This window comes from Gymnodraco acuticeps, unplaced genomic scaffold (genome assembly GCF_902827175.1).
Source record: "Gymnodraco acuticeps unplaced genomic scaffold, fGymAcu1.1, whole genome shotgun sequence".
In the NCBI taxonomy this organism is placed as follows: Eukaryota; Metazoa; Chordata; class Actinopteri; order Perciformes; family Bathydraconidae; genus Gymnodraco; species Gymnodraco acuticeps.
The window spans coordinates 92,934-109,827 of record NW_022992238.1 but is presented as its reverse complement, the minus strand read 5'-3'; the positions used below and the strand labels follow the sequence as shown (position 1 = coordinate 109,827).

General features: G+C 39.4%; 1 protein-coding gene and 4 long non-coding RNA genes across 6 annotated transcripts; 1 reads left to right on the top strand and 4 right to left on the bottom strand.

The window, feature by feature from the left end:
• Positions 1–3,898: 3,898 nt before the first annotated feature.
• Positions 3,899–6,053, top strand: LOC117539937. 2 transcript variants are annotated; one of them, XR_004568092.1, is made up of 4 exons: positions 3,899–3,982; positions 4,325–5,040; positions 5,415–5,633; positions 5,915–6,053. It is a non-coding gene; the product is annotated as an uncharacterized LOC117539937 (long non-coding RNA). The 2 variants fall into 2 exon arrangements; XR_004568091.1 differs by having other exon boundaries at positions 3,921–3,982; positions 4,315–5,040.
• On the bottom strand, positions 5,807–7,475 carry LOC117539940. Its single transcript, XR_004568094.1, has 3 exons — positions 7,319–7,475; positions 6,488–6,705; positions 5,807–6,371 (listed from the first exon to the last, which is right to left on the bottom strand). It is a non-coding gene; the product is annotated as an uncharacterized LOC117539940 (long non-coding RNA).
• A 296-nt stretch (positions 7,476–7,771) lies between these two features.
• On the bottom strand, positions 7,772–8,750 carry LOC117539936 (G2/M phase-specific E3 ubiquitin-protein ligase-like). The gene is made up of 3 exons (XM_034206297.1): positions 8,574–8,750; positions 8,222–8,406; positions 7,772–7,798 (listed from the first exon to the last, which is right to left on the bottom strand). The coding sequence occupies exons 1-3, from the start codon at positions 8,731–8,733 to the stop codon at positions 7,772–7,774; spliced, it is 372 nt and encodes a 123-aa protein (XP_034062188.1). The 5' UTR covers positions 8,734–8,750.
• A 6-nt stretch (positions 8,751–8,756) lies between these two features.
• Positions 8,757–9,459, bottom strand: LOC117539939. Its single transcript, XR_004568093.1, has 4 exons — positions 9,382–9,459; positions 9,247–9,302; positions 9,114–9,147; positions 8,757–8,885 (listed from the first exon to the last, which is right to left on the bottom strand). It is a non-coding gene; the product is annotated as an uncharacterized LOC117539939 (long non-coding RNA).
• Positions 9,460–10,236: 777 nt separating this feature from the next.
• Positions 10,237–10,877, bottom strand: LOC117539941. The gene is made up of 3 exons (XR_004568095.1): positions 10,742–10,877; positions 10,407–10,526; positions 10,237–10,293 (listed from the first exon to the last, which is right to left on the bottom strand). It is a non-coding gene; the product is annotated as an uncharacterized LOC117539941 (long non-coding RNA).
• Between the last annotated feature and the right edge of the window lie 6,017 nt (positions 10,878–16,894).

The following is a 16,894-nucleotide window of genomic DNA, read 5'->3' as shown; positions in this document are numbered from 1 at the left end:
GTTCTTTGTTCATGCTCTTTATCATTTTTCTGAGTTGGAAAGTTAGATTGCATCATAGTTTACTTTATACATATTTGTATTCTTCAGTGGTGAAGTATATTGCAAAGCAGCTCAGCCATGTGAGAAGACTTTTGGCACTTTTTCGTTTTTCGTTTTCTGAGTTGGAAAGTTAGATTGCATTCAAAATGTACAGAAATACTTAATTTTGTTAAAGCTTTTTATAAAAAATGCTTCTGACCAGAGCTTTGTTTCCTTGTCATTAATGTTGAACACCACCAGAGGGGCTCTCACCTGAAAGGTCTCTGCTTCATGTGTCTTCAGCAGAAGATCTAGACTTTGATTGCTATATTTTCAGTTAATATTGACCTTACTGAGCTTTAGCCATATCCGCTGCCTATCATAAAAAATGTTAAGTACAGTGAACCTTTCTAAAATATACAGTAGTAAAGAGACAAACCCACCAGCATTATAGTAGCCAAATTCTTGTTTGTGGGCTGTATATATAAAATTGACTTGAAAAAGTTGCTGATTTTAGAGTACTGGCACCTTTTTCATTCCAATTCAAGCACTGAACAGCACAGACATAGGCCTATTATAAAGAGAAAATCTGTTGCACACGGGGTGGTGCCACAGGGCTACATTTACATGAAATGTCCCGATGGATCATGTTCATGTCAACAGATTTCCCGAGCATGTATGTACGGTGGCCGGCAGGTGCAAACGCTAAACAACGGCCAAAAATAAGCAGGAAACACCTGCAAATAATGAAATGAAAAACAAACAAACCCCGAAAACAAACGCAACAAAAAAACGCTGCAAATACCAAAACGATATGCAAAGTCCAAAGCAGGTACAAATCCCAAAACACATACAAAAAACAACATTCCGGAAGTGCTCCAGGCCTCTAGGGGGAGTCTACGTGGAACAGATTGATGTCTGACCAGACATAGAGAGAACGAACAAGAGTGATGGAAATCGGGAGGAAAGAAAGTTAATTTAAGTGAAGAAAGATATAAGAAGGTCAGTTTTGTTTTGTTTTTATACATAGAGCGTCATATTTATATAGCTAGCGTTAACGTGCCTGACTACTACACCAGCTGAGGAGAGGAGAGCTTCACGTGAAGAGAAGATAAAGTGAGGGAAGAACATTGTTAAAAGAGATGACAAATCAAGTGCAGGTGTTACCGTTTAACTGGTTACACCGGGGAACTCGTTACGTTAACGGTAGGAATGGGGCGTGTACTTTGAGGAGCCAGTGTCGAATAACCAGGAAATACACATTTCGATCGCTTCTTTTGTTGTTTACCTTTATCTTTTGGTATATTTGGCTCCATAGGAACACTTTGATGCACATTCACTACCAGTGTGTGAGGTTGTGGTTGCGATGCCGATATCCGGACACGTAGGCTACAGCGAGGACTACAAAATGACAATGAGGTGACTGGGGATGTCTGTTCAAAACATTGCAAACGTGAATAAATCATTTCAAATATGTATTTGTCTCCGAGAAATAACAACATAAATGAAAATAACCTTGCTGGATAGCTTAGAATGAAACAAACAAACTATCTTCCATGGCTGATACTGATGTCACAGTAACGGCTAAACCACAGACAGGATCAGTTTGGATCAGGGACACTTCACCCCAAATTGCTCCTGTGGGGATTGTCCACAGTATTGAGTATGTAAGTCGCTTTGGATAAAAGTGTCTAACAAGTAACATGTCATGTAATGTAAAACAGTCCTGATGCTCTTCTATTTATTTAATGGTTTATTTAGCAGGGGCAATGCACAGTAATCTATCTGTCTTGCTATCTATCTCTGTCACTATCTATCTCTACAGTATCTCTATCTGTCTCGCTATCTATCTCTCTGTCGCTATCTATCTCTCTCTATAATCACAAACCAAGAAAGTTGTGACACTTCCGCCGGTTTATATAGCCTAGACCAGTGGTTCCCAAACGGTGTGCCGCGGCACACTGGTGTGCCGTGAGGCAAGTCCGGGTGTGCCGTGGGATTTTGTGACAACCATACGTTATTATTGCAATATACAACTACACAACAAATAATTATTTTTTAATGTACTATATCAGTACTTTGTAGGTTTATATGTACGTAATCTGCGCGACTTGCACGTCCACATCTCCACATCTCCACGTGCAGTGCTGCATAAACATGGCTGAGTCAGCGATAACTCTCGAGGGGTGGAGGTCTGCCCATTATTTTGAGTTCGTCCGAAGAATAGACAGGAATGTGACGGTGAGGTGTAAACTGTGTCCAGGAAATGTTACATTTATAATTTGTAGTTCAGGACCATGGACAATGCAGCTTCCTTGCATTGACAGTTCTCTGTGCTGAATTTCTGCTGAGTTTCCTTTGCCTCATTTTTAATTGTGTGACCTGTCTGGTTTAAATGTGTGTTGCTGCTTTGATGAAGCCTAATTTGATAACGTTTCAAATTAATTTCTGAAATACTTCGTTAATAAATATTTCACGAGTAATATAGTTGTCTTTGTCACATTTTATTTGGCATTAGTAAATAATTATGCACATTTACAGATATTTTACATGATATGAGTGATAACACGTGTTATAAGGGCTATTTTGCACAATAGGTGTGCCTTGAGATTTTTACTTGTCCTTTGGTGTGCCTTGGGCACAAAAAGTTTGGGAACCACTGGCCTAGACAATGTAGGATAGAAATAAATATAAATATATATAGCATGTATATATATATATATAAATAACAATTTCATTATATGGATTCAACTTGTGCCCCCCCGCTGGACTTGTCTGTGGTTTAGCCGTTACTGTGACATATCAGCCATGGAAGATAGTTTGTTTGTTTCATTCTAAGCTATCCAGCAAGGTTATTTTCATGTATGTTGTTTTTTTTCTGCACAGTGTAGAGTCTTGTTGTGATGAGAGGGATGGAGGTATTTAATAAAAACCTTGCTCGCTGGAGAATAGCTAAAGAAGTCCTGTCACAAGTTCATCGGAGAGGATCACAGCTGGCCACGGATCTCGATGCTGCATTCGGGCTGTGAGTAAACAACTTGTGTCTTACTTTTAGGCTGTCTGGAGGTATGGACAGCTATCAAAGCTACTAAACATCACATTAACAACGATGTACAAATGAAAGTCGGAGACAAATACATATTTCAAATGATTTATTCACGTTTGCAATGTTTTGAACAGACATCCCCAGTCACCTCATTGTCATTTTGTAGTCCTCGCTGTAGCCTACGCGTCCGGATATCGGCATCGCAACCACAACCTCACACACTGGTACTGAATGTGCATCAAAGTGTTCCTATGGAGCCAAATATACCAAAAGATAAATGTAAACAACAAAAGAAGCGATCGAAATGTGTATTTCCTGGTTATTCGACAATGGCTCCTCAAAGTACACGCCCCATTCCTACCGTTAACGTAACGAGTTCCCCGGTGTAACCAGTTAAACGGTAACACAGGCAAATAACACGGGCCATAGTGAGTACCGCGGAAAAAGGACATTTGAATTGTTAGCGGTTTGTTTATATGTATGTATTTGTGTATAGATGTTGCAACTATAGCCTACAGAGCTTTAGCAATTGCCTGTAACTATGGTCATGCTAATAAAGCTATTGAATTGAATTGAGAGAGAGAGAGAAGTGACAACATGTGAAGAGGGACAAATTAATGACAGGATAGTAGTGTGCATTATAACAAATATAGAGAAGACATTCAAGGAGAGAGAGAGAGAGAGAGACAAAACACAGATTCAATGGTAAACATGATGTATCTTTCTATTTATTTAGCTAACCACTATTTAGACTATGTGTTTTTGATTGACTTGATTAAATGGATTTACTACATCAGTGTATGTCTTTTCAGGCTGCCATGTTTTGTCCTTTCTGTGGCCAACATCTGGGGAAAGTTCAAGTGTTCTGTGGCTCCTGTGGCAAACATGTACAGTTTTTGGCAGAAGTTGAACACAACAGTAAGTTCACTTTTTTTAATGTATCTGTTTCAAATGCAAGAAATAAGGATTCAACACACTACTCTGTTTAGAATACTAATTGGCAGATGCATAGTTATCAGCATGAAGGACACATTTTTTCATTGTCTGTTTATGTGAAATATGTAGAAGCTATCATTAAATTGTAGACCAATGCATTAATACACAAAACAGCTTATATTATACATTCATAATTGTGTATTAGTTATATCTTTATAGAGAACATTATACATTTAGAATCAGATTTTGAGACAGTGAGCCATGACATGATGTTTTCTTCTTTTTCTCCTTGTGTTTTTTTTTTTTACAATCAGCATCTGACAGCCCCACAGAAGAGGACCTCATTCGGAAATACTTTAATGATAGCTTCAGCTACGATGAAATTTGGGATTTTCTGGAAACTACCCACAATGTAAAAATGAGTCTGCGTACTTTAAAGAGTAAATTAAAAAGTCTTTCATTATCAAGGAAAAAAAAACGACTCCCCTCTGGCTAATGTTCGTGCTGCCATTCAAGAGGAGCTAAATGGACCTGGCCAGCATTACGGTTACCGCTCGATGTGTCAGACATTGCGGCAAAAGCACTCCCTTACTGTAAAAAGGGATGAGGTCATGAACTTGATGAGAGAGCTTGATCCCTCTGGAGTTCAACTTCGCAGTAATAGAAGATTTGTACGAAGAACATACAGCTCTGAAGGACCCAACCACGTCTGGCATGTTGATGGCTATGATAAGCTAAAGCCCTATGGTTTGGCCATCAGCGGATGTATTGATGGCTACTCCAGAAAAGTATTGTGGTTGAAGTGTGGAGCATCAAACAATGACCCTGGGGTCATTGCTCAAAATTACATACGTTGTGTCACAGAGCATGGAGTCATACCTATGAGGCTGCGGCACTGAAAACGGCACAATGGCAGCCATCCAGTGTGCTTTAAGATCAAGACACACTGACCATTTTGCTGGGGCTGCCGGTCACATGTATGACTCTTCAACAGCAAATCAAAGAATTGAAAGCTGGTGGTCGTACTTCAGAAAACAGAGGTGTGGTGCTTCTTTCTTTTTTTTTTACATCCTTGACAATGAACATAGTATATCTATAAAAAGTAATGTAATTATATTTTCAGTGTATTAGTTCCGATCTCCTACAATAATTGTTTTACAACTAAACTCTGCACCACAGGCACAGCCAAAATATGGTATGCCTAGTGTGGTTGCTGATTTCCTTTTAATTTAATTGATCGGAATCATCAGTTAAAACAGATTATCCCTTTATCTCTGTTCCTTAATACAGTTCTTATAAATATGACTATTTGATACCACAGGTTTACTGTTATTTGTTATATTTATTTTTAATCCCTTTACATGGAAATCATCAATGTATAAAAAAAAGCTCTCATTTGAATCTGTTTCTTCAGGTCTCAATTTTGGATGGATCTCATGAATGACCTGAGAGAAAAACATCACTTCAGTGGCAGTCATGCGCACACATGCCTAGTGCGGTTTGTCTTCATGGGTGTGCTACAGAGGGACCTTGACGAATGCAGGGAAAAGTGGAACACGCATATTATCAGACATGTAAACCAGTCTCGTTGTCCATCCAGGAAACCAGATGTCATGTACAACCTGCCACACAGGTTTGTTTCTATCAATTAAACATATTTCTCAATTTTGTTCAGATTTATTTTTAGTAACTGCCTAAAATTCTAAGAAAAAATCAGTTGCCCCAAAGTACATTTTTCACTATAAATTAAGATTGTGTCATCTGTTCACCTCAGTCAGTCAGTTATTACTCAAATAATGTATACTATTAAGTGACAGTAACTTTTTTAATTTTCAAAGAAGTTCAACAAAACAACATTTCAAGAACAATTTTGTACACGTGAATAATAAACTGTTGAACATATTGCACATCCAGGTACGGTGGAACTGACTGTGGGTTCCCAGTCCCACAAGACGACTTGGGCCAGTTTGTTCTGGACTCGACCAACAGTCTATGTGGAGACGACCACTTCCAGGAACACTTTGAGAACCTTCAAAGAACGAGTGGTCTAATGCAACCCTTGACCTGGGAGTCTTGTGTTACGAACTATATAAATATGAAGAACATGGCTAATTTGTAAATTGTAAGCCCAGCTTTCAATAAAGTCCAAAACCAGGCGAATTTTGGATTCCAAAGTCCATGTTGCTTTCAAACTGTTCGTAGGTGCTTGACATTGGTATTTCTATTGTGTTTGAGCAGGTTCTGCCGATTGGAAAGCGAGATGTCCGGTGAAAAACCAATTGGGATTTCGGCTGGATTCCAGACGGTGGCAGGGTGTTTAATCCTGTTGAGAACATCAGGATGTCACTGAGGAGGAGTCCTGTTCGTTTTTCTGAGAAGAAAAAGTAGTATTACGGTTTTTTGTTTTTTTTAAATATCAAGATTGATAGAACTGCCATTAATAGCTAATTATTTTAAGATGTGAACAATGTTGGAACTCAAATAAACCTTCTTTTTAAAGGAGATAGTCTCTCCAAAATCCCAGCACCCTGGTTTCCTCATGGCGTCTTGTGCTTCCTTTTTCGCTGCTGTTCTGAACCTCAAAGACTTCCTCCAATGTGGCAGAAGTCAGCTCTACCACACTTGAGCACATAAAAGCTCTGAAAACACTTCCGTGCTGCTCCAAAGCATGAATCACATCCAAGGCTTCAAGTCTGTCTTTGAATCTAGGAAACATTAGACACAAAGACCCATCAATCTACTATCACCTATCGCCAGGTTAGTAACAATATCTGAAAAAAGCATTAGAACCAATTTTAGAAATACTTCATTTCTTAATGACCTCTGGGTTTTACATGCAGTAAAGTAAATCAATCAATAATCTTTACATATTTCTGTTTCATATTTTACTTTTTGACCAAGACCAATAACATATATTAAATAAAGTCAGAATAACTTCTGTGAAAGTAACTAAACTGATAATAAAATTATCTCCAAATGCAGGATTGTCCAGTGAATCGATAGATACAACTCTACCCTTGTAAACCCTCAATCGCCTTGGTATCACAATTGGTCATAGAACGCTTGATTTAGGCTTTTCTTATCTTTAAATGTTTGTTCCGAGCTTCAATACACGTTAAACTGCTTTTAATAATTTTAATGATGTTTTAAAAATGCAATTTTTGTATTTTCTGAAAGTGTAAAGCACTTGGAATTGCTTTGTGTCTGAATGGTTCTAATATAAATTATAACCTTGCTTTAACATCTAAATGGTGATGTGTTTGACTCGATAACAATTAAAATATATTGAACTTAGGTTAAATAGTGCAGAAACATTACCTTTGTATGGCAAAATGGTTGCGGTAAATGATGTACCACTGCATGAAATCCTTTATGATTGCGTTTTTGCCATCCACACCATCAGGGTACTGCAAGCAACCTGCAGTCTGCAGACAAGCTGGAAATTGAATGCATGTAGTTCCTCCAATGTAGCTTGCGCTGGATATCTAGGGTAGAAAACAATCATAATCAATAAACATAAATCAATATGCTGTCAAACTCGCATATGAAGGAAGACAGGTAATTTATCAAATAAAAAATATATATTCTCAATAATTGTAACATCTTCTTTCCCTCCTATGGTGTTCGGTTTAAATCTGACTGATTTACTACTCTCATTAAATAGTATCATAAATGTAAGTGTCCTTTGGTTTCTTGAAAGGTAAATAAATCCAAGTTCTTCTTCTTCTTCTTCTTCTTCTTCTTCTTCTTATTAAACATTGTGTTTTACACTTAATTACCCCAATCATTTTTGACCAGCTGCAGAGGGGAGCAAGAATTATGAATGATACCTAATGTAAGGAGTTGCATTAATCAAAGTGGCAAGATATTAAAGCTTATATAACTATATCCATGTCATGAAAGGAGGAATACATTTTTAATATTGTTCTAAGATGACAAACTTGTTCTTACTAGTGTACATTTGTTTTCATTAATGATATTTGTAATGACAGTTAGGTATGATAAATAAATACTGCATCATTTCTAATGGTTTGCCATAACAGCTAGCTAAGGTTGTTCGTTATGGTTCCAAAAGAGGCTATAAAAGCCCAATAAGAAACTATCGAAGGCCGGACAATATAAAAACCAAATTCTTCACAGGTTATAAGGGAGACAACTTCATGTTGTATGTTGGGCTGTGATAGTAAAACAACAAATGTTTGCCCTAATATGCCAGCCTACCTCAAGCAGGGAAGCTCTCATAGTGTCATCAGTAATGTCTTCAATGATGGCTTCAATGTTGGTGTTTTTCATTCCAGTGAGGTGCTGGTAGAGCGTCTCTGACAGGAAGCGGGGGCCTGGACCACCATGAACTATAGAAGTTGCAATCATCCTCCCAGCATGAAAGTATTCGTCATCTTTTGCAGCTGTCGATATTTTTTGTCAAACGTTAACCAACAGTTGCCACGTTATTATAAAGATATACAGTATAAGATAATGTAATTGTCACATAAATCCAGCTGCAAAATCCATAAGCAGCTCCTATATTTACAGTACAGTATTGAACATAAGACAGATTTGCGAACATCATTACCTGCATTGTCGAACGTGAGGAATTTCCTGTCCTGTGGACCATCAAATATTCTTCTCATTCTCAGGCATTCCATAAGGAGGGTCAGGAACTCCCGCTTGGGACCACCAATGTCCACTCCATCCTCAGTTTGTCCCTCATCGTCAGTAAACTTAACCTGCATCTGATGAGAGGGGTCGAATGAGGGCCCGTTTGAAGCCGCGGATTGCTCCATCCCATACATTGGATCGGTTAATATTAAACCTGCTGCAAGAGGTATTTTTTATTTTTGCAGAGAGTTCTGCAACAACGTCTGGCGCAGTCAGGTATTCTCTGCTGGGAAAGACAAAGTGATGTATAGTAATATTAAATGATGAAGCTAGTAATAAGATTTACAGTATAGAATAATTCTTTTATTTAGGTTCTCCATCCTATTTTTACCCAGGAAATAATAATGATGCAGTTGATCTAATGACAGTGTCATTAGCACACAAAGGTATTTATTGATTTCATGTTCACAAATTCAAACCTACATGGTATAATTACATTTTTAATTAGTCTTACCCGATCAGACGCTGGTTGTGGGTGCCTGAGAGATCTGATAAAGGTAAACAAAAAATATATTCAAACTACTGTACTGTTAAAACATTCTGCTTCTTGTGGCACAAAATAACATGTTGACAATGTTTTATTTTACCCTGGCAAACTGTTGTCCATTCTGGGAGTGCTCTGTTCATTTGGAAAGTCCCACACCTGCATACAACACACAAATGACTGACTGAAATAAAATTAACTTAATTAAGAATAAATGCCACGATAGATCCAAACTGACCACGGTGTCAGCAAGACTGTCTCCAGATGGCAACAACCACACTGTCCTCGTCACTTGAAGAGGTTGTTCCAGTGTAACCTAAGAAAATAAAAGTGTCATGATTAATACTATAAAAATAATTGTTCCCCTACGTCTGTACCTATCATCAAATGTTGGTTTGAATCCTGAATTATTGGATTGACATCAATCAGAAAGGATTCAATCGAAACACAAAATGTTTGTGAAATGTACATTATATTGTTGACCGTCCTTTTCACTCTCACATTAGGATTTACATTGGGGCACAACAAACCAACATTGTTGTGAGAAGAAGGTTAATTTAGAATTACAATCCTTAAGAGGGGATTTATATTTAGTTTGAACCATAGGGTTTGAACAGAAGGAAAGTTTGGAAGCTTTTGTTGATACTTAAATTTCATTTCTTCTGCCACTATTCATAAAAGACCATTTGACCTCATAAGTTCAACCACGAAGAGAAAGGAATGATGGGTGGAATGAATTGTGTTAAGAAATATAGACAGAACAACTGTTATGTTTACATTTGAACTATTATACAGTTTAGTGCTTTAAACAAGGGGGAATATATGTCAGAAGCACTTACAACTGTTTCAAACGGCTTCAAGAGTACAGATGTACAACGTAATTCGTTGGTAGGGCTTTCCAATGGCCTCTTTGTACATCTGTACTGTGAAAGGGGTGTCCGTTCCGGGGATATTTGTTATCACCCTCGCATCAGGGTACAACAAGACATGGGCACCATCTTCCAAGTCCTGGTTAGAGGCTTTCTGCTTTTTTATGGCAGCAGCCAACAGTTCTTCACATGCCCATTGAGGTTCAACATGAAGGGGAAGTTGACCTCCCTCTCACAGGTTTAAGGCAGCCATCCATCCTCCTCATTACTCCAACAGAAATCTGCAAAAAGACAATAACATGCAAATGAATAAAACATTTTTTCGGACATTATATGAGAGTGTGGTGAGCAGATTTGAATTACAGATGTATTCATAATAGAAAACGTTGCATACCTTCACCAATTTCTGTTTCTTTTCATTTTTGGAGTTATGCCGTCCCTTTGTAAAAAAGGTCTTTCTCTCCCTCTTTTATTTCCCTATATTTTTTAAAGGACTCTACAGCTGAGCTTCCTGCTACAAAAAACACAGGAATAAACATTCATTACTCTTCATTATGTTCAATAGGAGTCTCATCCTCAATCCCTTCTGAGGAACATCTTATAACACATTCAACAGTAGGTAAGCCACATAGTGTAGAGATGTATTTGTATAATAACAGAATTCGAACTTTTAAACCAAGTTTTCTATAAATACTTATTGTTTGGTAATAAAACGAACAACCTATTTACCTGCACTGGTGCTAGACTGTGCACTTAGATGTGCACTAGTGGTGGGCATCTCCTCAGGGACTTTGTTAGCCACATCTTTTAGAAATGTGATGTCTCTGCCACAGACACCACAAAAGCCATGCGAAGATGTCACGCTGGACCCCACAGAATGGACAGTACATCTGTGGAGAAATAAAATGTAGGGACAGCTAGGTTAAGTCAAAAAGAGTGGATATTTTTCGGCTACCTAAATATTATAATAGTATTAAAGAAACGGTCTTTCAATTAACTCATCAGAAGCCACCTCCTGTCTATCCCCCCACAAACCAAGCACCGAACCTGGGGGGACAGAGCTTTCTCCATCGATGCCCCCTCCCTCTGGAACTCACTCCCATTAAACATCAGAGACTGCACCGACCCCCCCACCTTCAAAACACACCTCTTCAGACTGGCTTTTAATGTGGGAATAATGTTGTGTTGCTGTTTTAATATTTTAATTCAACTTTTTACATTTTATTTTATTTCCTTTTTATCACCGCATCGCATTTGCGGCTCAGTTGAGGCCCCCTCCACGAGGTGAGGGCGTGAGACCCCACCCAGTCTGTTTGATCTGCGTGTAGGGAGGGGCGTCCCGGTTCTATACTATACATCTATATGTCAAGAGTTACATTTAGGTGCACAATGGCTCTTGCAAGCTCTTTTATCAAACACGCTAACGCTAGCTACGTAAATATGACGCTCTATGTATAAAAACACTCTTTCTCCACTTAAATGAACTTTCTTTCCTCTTGTTCGTTCTCTCTATGTCTGGTCATACATCAATCTGTTCCACGTAGCAAGCCCCCTAGAGGCCTGGAGCACTTCCGGAATGTTTTTTTTTTGTAATGTGTTTTTCGGTTGTATGTGCTTTTGACTTTGCATATCGTTTTGGTATTCTTTCACACACACATACGGGTTTTGGGCCGAGGGCGACACCGTACTTCCGGTATCCACCATTTCACACGAGGTGCAAGCAGAATATCATAGTATATTGCCTTAATCAATATAGTCAACTCTAAAATACCACATATATGCAATGGCATGATAATATTATTGTGACAAGTGGGGTATTCACCTGGTGTTTCTAGAAGATAGACGTAGATGCTGCCAAAATCGACCGAAGGCCACTTTCGAGGGTCGTTTTTCCATACATCTGCAGGCAGTCTGTAAGGGCAATCGGACAACCCACACAGCTCTAGTTTACGCTGGTAACGACCTAGAGCACACCCCTCAAGTCCAGAGATGTAATCCGAAGACATGCAGCGATTTCTTCGGTCGTTAATTTAAAAAAAAAAAAAACTAGTGCGCTCTGCTGGGCTACATTACATAGCTGTTTATATTAGCACCTCCAGGATATTAGCACCTCCGGGAAAATGGCGTATTTCTATATAGATATATGGCGCGCGTTGCATTGTGGGTAGCTCGTGACGTCACTGTGTGAAATAATTTGCAGCGTATTTTTGTTGCGTTTGTTTTCGGGGTTTGTGTGTTGTATTTAGTTTGCATAATTTCTGTAAATGCAGCGTTTTTCTGTTGTATTTGTTTTCAGGGTTTGTTTGTTTTTCATTTCATTATTTGCAGGTGTTTCCTGCTTATGTGTGTGTTTTTGGCCGTTGTTTAGCGTATGCACCTGCCGGCCACCGTATGTATGGGCTACGCAAACTTCAATCAACAATAATAAATAATCCACGGACCACCAATGTAACGTTTGACTGTTTAATTAAATCAACTTAAAATGACTCAAAAACAGGCTACATTGTTTCACATGGGCTATTCTTTCACACACACATACGGGTTTTGGGCCGAGGGCGACACCGTACTTCCGGTATCAACCATTTCACACGAGGTGCATACAGAATATCATAGTCGATTGCCTTAATCAATATAGTCAACTCTAAAATACCACATATATGCATTGGCATGATAATATTATTGTGACAAGTGGGGTATTCACCTGGTGTTTCCAGAAGATAGACGTAGATGCAGCCAAAATCGACCGAAGGCCACTTTTGAGGGTCGTAATTCCATACGTTGTACATCCAACAACCCACACAGCTCTAGTTTACGCTGGTAACGACCTAGAGCACACCCCTCAAGTCCAGAGATGTAATCCGAAGACATGCAGCGATTTATTCGGCTCGTTAATTCAGAAAAAAAAACCTAGTGCGCTCTGCCTGGCGACATAAGCTAGCTGTTTATATTAGCATTGCCAGGATTTTTGCACCTCCAGAAAAATGGCGTCTTTATAAAAAAATATATGGCGCGCGTTGCATTGTGGGTAGCTGTGACGTCACTGTGTGTGAAAGAATAGCCTATTATGGCTGTGATCAAACACAGAGCCGAACACACGCGATTAGAGCAGCCAGCGGCACCAACCATGAACAATATTAATATTAATAATACAGCTATAGCACAACACAACCCTCTCACTGCCTGGTGAGACGCGACGCCACACACACTACACAACGGCTCGTCTTCTTGTGTCTCTTCAGCCCCCCAAGTTAACGTTAGCTGTCAAGTTAGCACTAGCACTGACGTTAGCTCCCTCCTCTCTCGGTTCTGTTGTAGCAGCAGTCACAACGTACGATGTGCTACCACCAGCTACATTCGGTTGGTCTTCTTGATCAGGTTGTTTGGGCCGTCTTTTTAAAGAAATTGCCCAAGGTAAGTTGTTTTTTTCTTTTCGACATGTCAGCAGCAGCAACAATGCCTGGTAAACATGCAGTGCTAACTAAACGAGCTTGTGAGTGAGTGGGTAGTGGGTGGAGCTGCGGGCAGCGTGCAAGCAGGCGACACTTTTTTCATGAATCATAAACTCTAAATATAATTTTATTTTACACCTTTGAAAAAAAAAAACATGCCCAAAATGGAATTTATTTGGTCATCAGATCAGTATTTTAGAGAACTCCCCCCAAATTTCACAAACCATGTTCCCAGGGGAGCTCAGGTCACCACTAGGGGAGCTATAGCTCCCCCTGCTCCCCTCCAGTTCGCACCCTGGCACTCTTCCTAACACAACACCTGGCATTTCTCCAACAACAAGGCTTGGCATTTAGTTCAAATCATGCTGTTTTGGCAGGATAAAACACAATTATACTGACAGACCACATACAGTGAATATGAACAGAAGAATAACCAGAAATGAATTAAAGCCAGTGCAGGCAACTGTTATGAGTTCACTACTAACTACACAACCCTGCTCTGGTATTTCATCATGGTAGTGTAGCAATACTGTTTGTTGTATTGGTCTGTTGTGTTTGGGAACTCTTGGGGAAGCCCTTGGATGCTTTGTTGCTTTTGCATAATTGAAGGTGGAATGAGGAAGGAGGAGACGGCTGGAGAGCAGGAACAAAGGATGGACACACACACAGCATGCAAAGTATAATTCACAATGTTGGTTTGTCGCTGTGTGGTTGGGTTCACTGTCCATTTAATGGCTGTTATTTCAAATGTTGTATACAGGGACTCCTTCCACCACACACCCACGCATGGAGAGCAGGCAAGAACACTTTATTACTGTGTGATCATTGAGTCATGGTGCGTTGACCTGAACTTCCACTAAAGGGTATCCCTCACAAAAATAAAACAATTTAAATGAAAAAGGTAAATATTCCCTCTCAACATTAGAGAAATGTGAAATAATTTGTTTTATTAAATGATTCATAGGGTTATCAATGGGCCATTAATGCAACAATAAAGCTGTTGAATTAATCCACTTATACATGTATTTGTTTTACTAAATTAATGATATATTTGTAGGGTTTTATGCCTTCATTTGATAGTCCACCCTAACAGCTTATATGATATGTTGAGATGCTTTAATGTTCAAAATAAATATTTGTCTCATGCTTGAGAAAGAGCTTCAGCACCGCTTTTCACCCCCTGTCTGAAACCAGAAAGAGGAGCGCTATTGCCCATTGTCCCCACTGCCTGGAGATGACCCTGTCACCTCTCCCACCTCTACTCAGCCCCCGGCCATCAGCTCACAGTCACCTCTCACATCAGCCCCTGTTTCTTCTGGACTGATAATTCTGCTGCTCTGTACAAGAAGGGACAGAGCAGACTCTTTCTGCTGAGGAGACTGAGGTCTTTCGGGGTGCAAGGGGCACTCCTTCAGACATGTTATGACTCTGTTGTGGCATCAGCCATGTTCTATGGTGTGGCCTTCTGGGGCAGCAGCATCTCGGCTGCTGAGAGGAAGAGACTAAACAGACTGGTAAGGAAGGCCAGCTCTGTCCTGGGGAGTCCTCTGGACACTGTGGAGGTGGTGGGAGACAGGAGAATGGCAGCCAAGCTGTCCTCGCTGCTGGACAATGTGTCTCAGCCCCTCCAGGACACCCTGTCCTCACTGTGCAGCTCCCGACAGGCTGCTGAACCGCAGGTCCTTCCTTCCTGCGGCGGTCAGACTATACAACCAGAGCAGCCCCTAGTAGACCCCCCCCCCCCCACACAGACTATAACACCCTTTGCTGCTGTTAAATACCAACCAACTATGTGCTATATATATATATATATATATATATATATATGCCGTTAATAAGTGTGTAATATATACCTGGCTGCTAAATCCTAAGGATGTGGACGTACCGTTACGTATCGTTCACACGGTTCAGTCGCGTTGAAGCTTGCCGGTGGGCGTGTCTGGCGCGCGACCAACAACCAATCACATTAATCTCCCGCCCCGGACACACAAGCACGCGGTTTGATTGGCAAGCGCTTATACTGGCATATAATTTGATTGGCTGGCGCTTCCGTCAATGCTTGAAAAGTTGAACTTTGCTCAACTTTCGAAGCGAGCAATGGAGGCAAAGTGACGGAACCACAATGCAGTTCGGCAAAGCTTGACGTCACACCATTCAAAGTGAATGGGAAGCGTCTCCGTTGAAGCACGCGACGGAACTGTGTGGACATACCGTTACAGGATGTGTATTTTGTAAATTGTGTAACTTTTTATTTTTAATATATTTTTTATTACATCATAACTTTTTTGTTTGTTTAATACTTTTTAATGCATGTAACATATGTAACATTAAGCTGTCTGTGGCTATTTTTCTGCTGTAACAACGTACATTTCTCCTCTGTGGGACTAATAAAGGTATTCTGATTCTGTTACATAGTGATGTCATTAGTTAACAAAGGATATAAATGGCCATAAAGCATTATAGGGCCCCTTTAATTATTAGAAAAATCATATCAAACCCACCGATTGAGTTCCCATTGTTTGTGACTCTCTGCTGACTATACATTTATTTTTTATAAATCAATCGATTGATCAGAATTTACAGTTGCTGCAGGCTTTATGGTTACACGCCATAACCGCAACGTCCCGATTTAACCCCATAATCTCTGATTTCTTTTTTTTTGCATTTTCACTGCCGTTTGTCCAATTAGGGCTCAACAATGGTAAAAAATATATATATATTTTGTTTACCACAATAAATATGGTTATTCTGCTTTCTGCCATAATTCATAATTGTGAAAAACATTGATCACCCTGCATAAATATTTTAGAAAAGAAGACATTAACAGCTCCTTTTGATCCAAACGTTATCTGAAAGTTATTTTACTAGAGAGTGGCTGGAGCTGATCCAAAATGCCATTGGATGAACAGTGTTTTTACCGCATGGGCAGGACGCCAGGCTGATACAACAATTTTCACTTATTTCTGGCAATTAAGAATTGACAATTAACCTAACTTGCATGTCTTTGCACAATAGGATGACTGTTTAAACACAAAATATCAATAAAACATGATAATTCATTTAATAATTCATGAATATGGGACATCTGAATCATATTTAATCTCAGACCTACTGTAGCTGTAATGGCTTTATGGGCCAAGTTTTAAAGCAAGGTATGCATTACATGCTTTACAAAGACATACAAATAACAATTGCATGTAGTTTGGCATGCCTTAAGTGTAATGAATCATTATATCTGCAGATTGAAATGACTCAATAAGCCATTTCTGTTAGATTGTAAAACCTGTATAAAAACTTGCATCGACTTGCTGTGAGCCCAAGGGTGGAGACGCAACAGCATAAGATTAAGTGGACCTGATAAGGTTATTATGTTAGGTAGGAAATAGAATTGTACCGACAAGATCTTCTTGAAATAAAAATAATTTGCATTGAT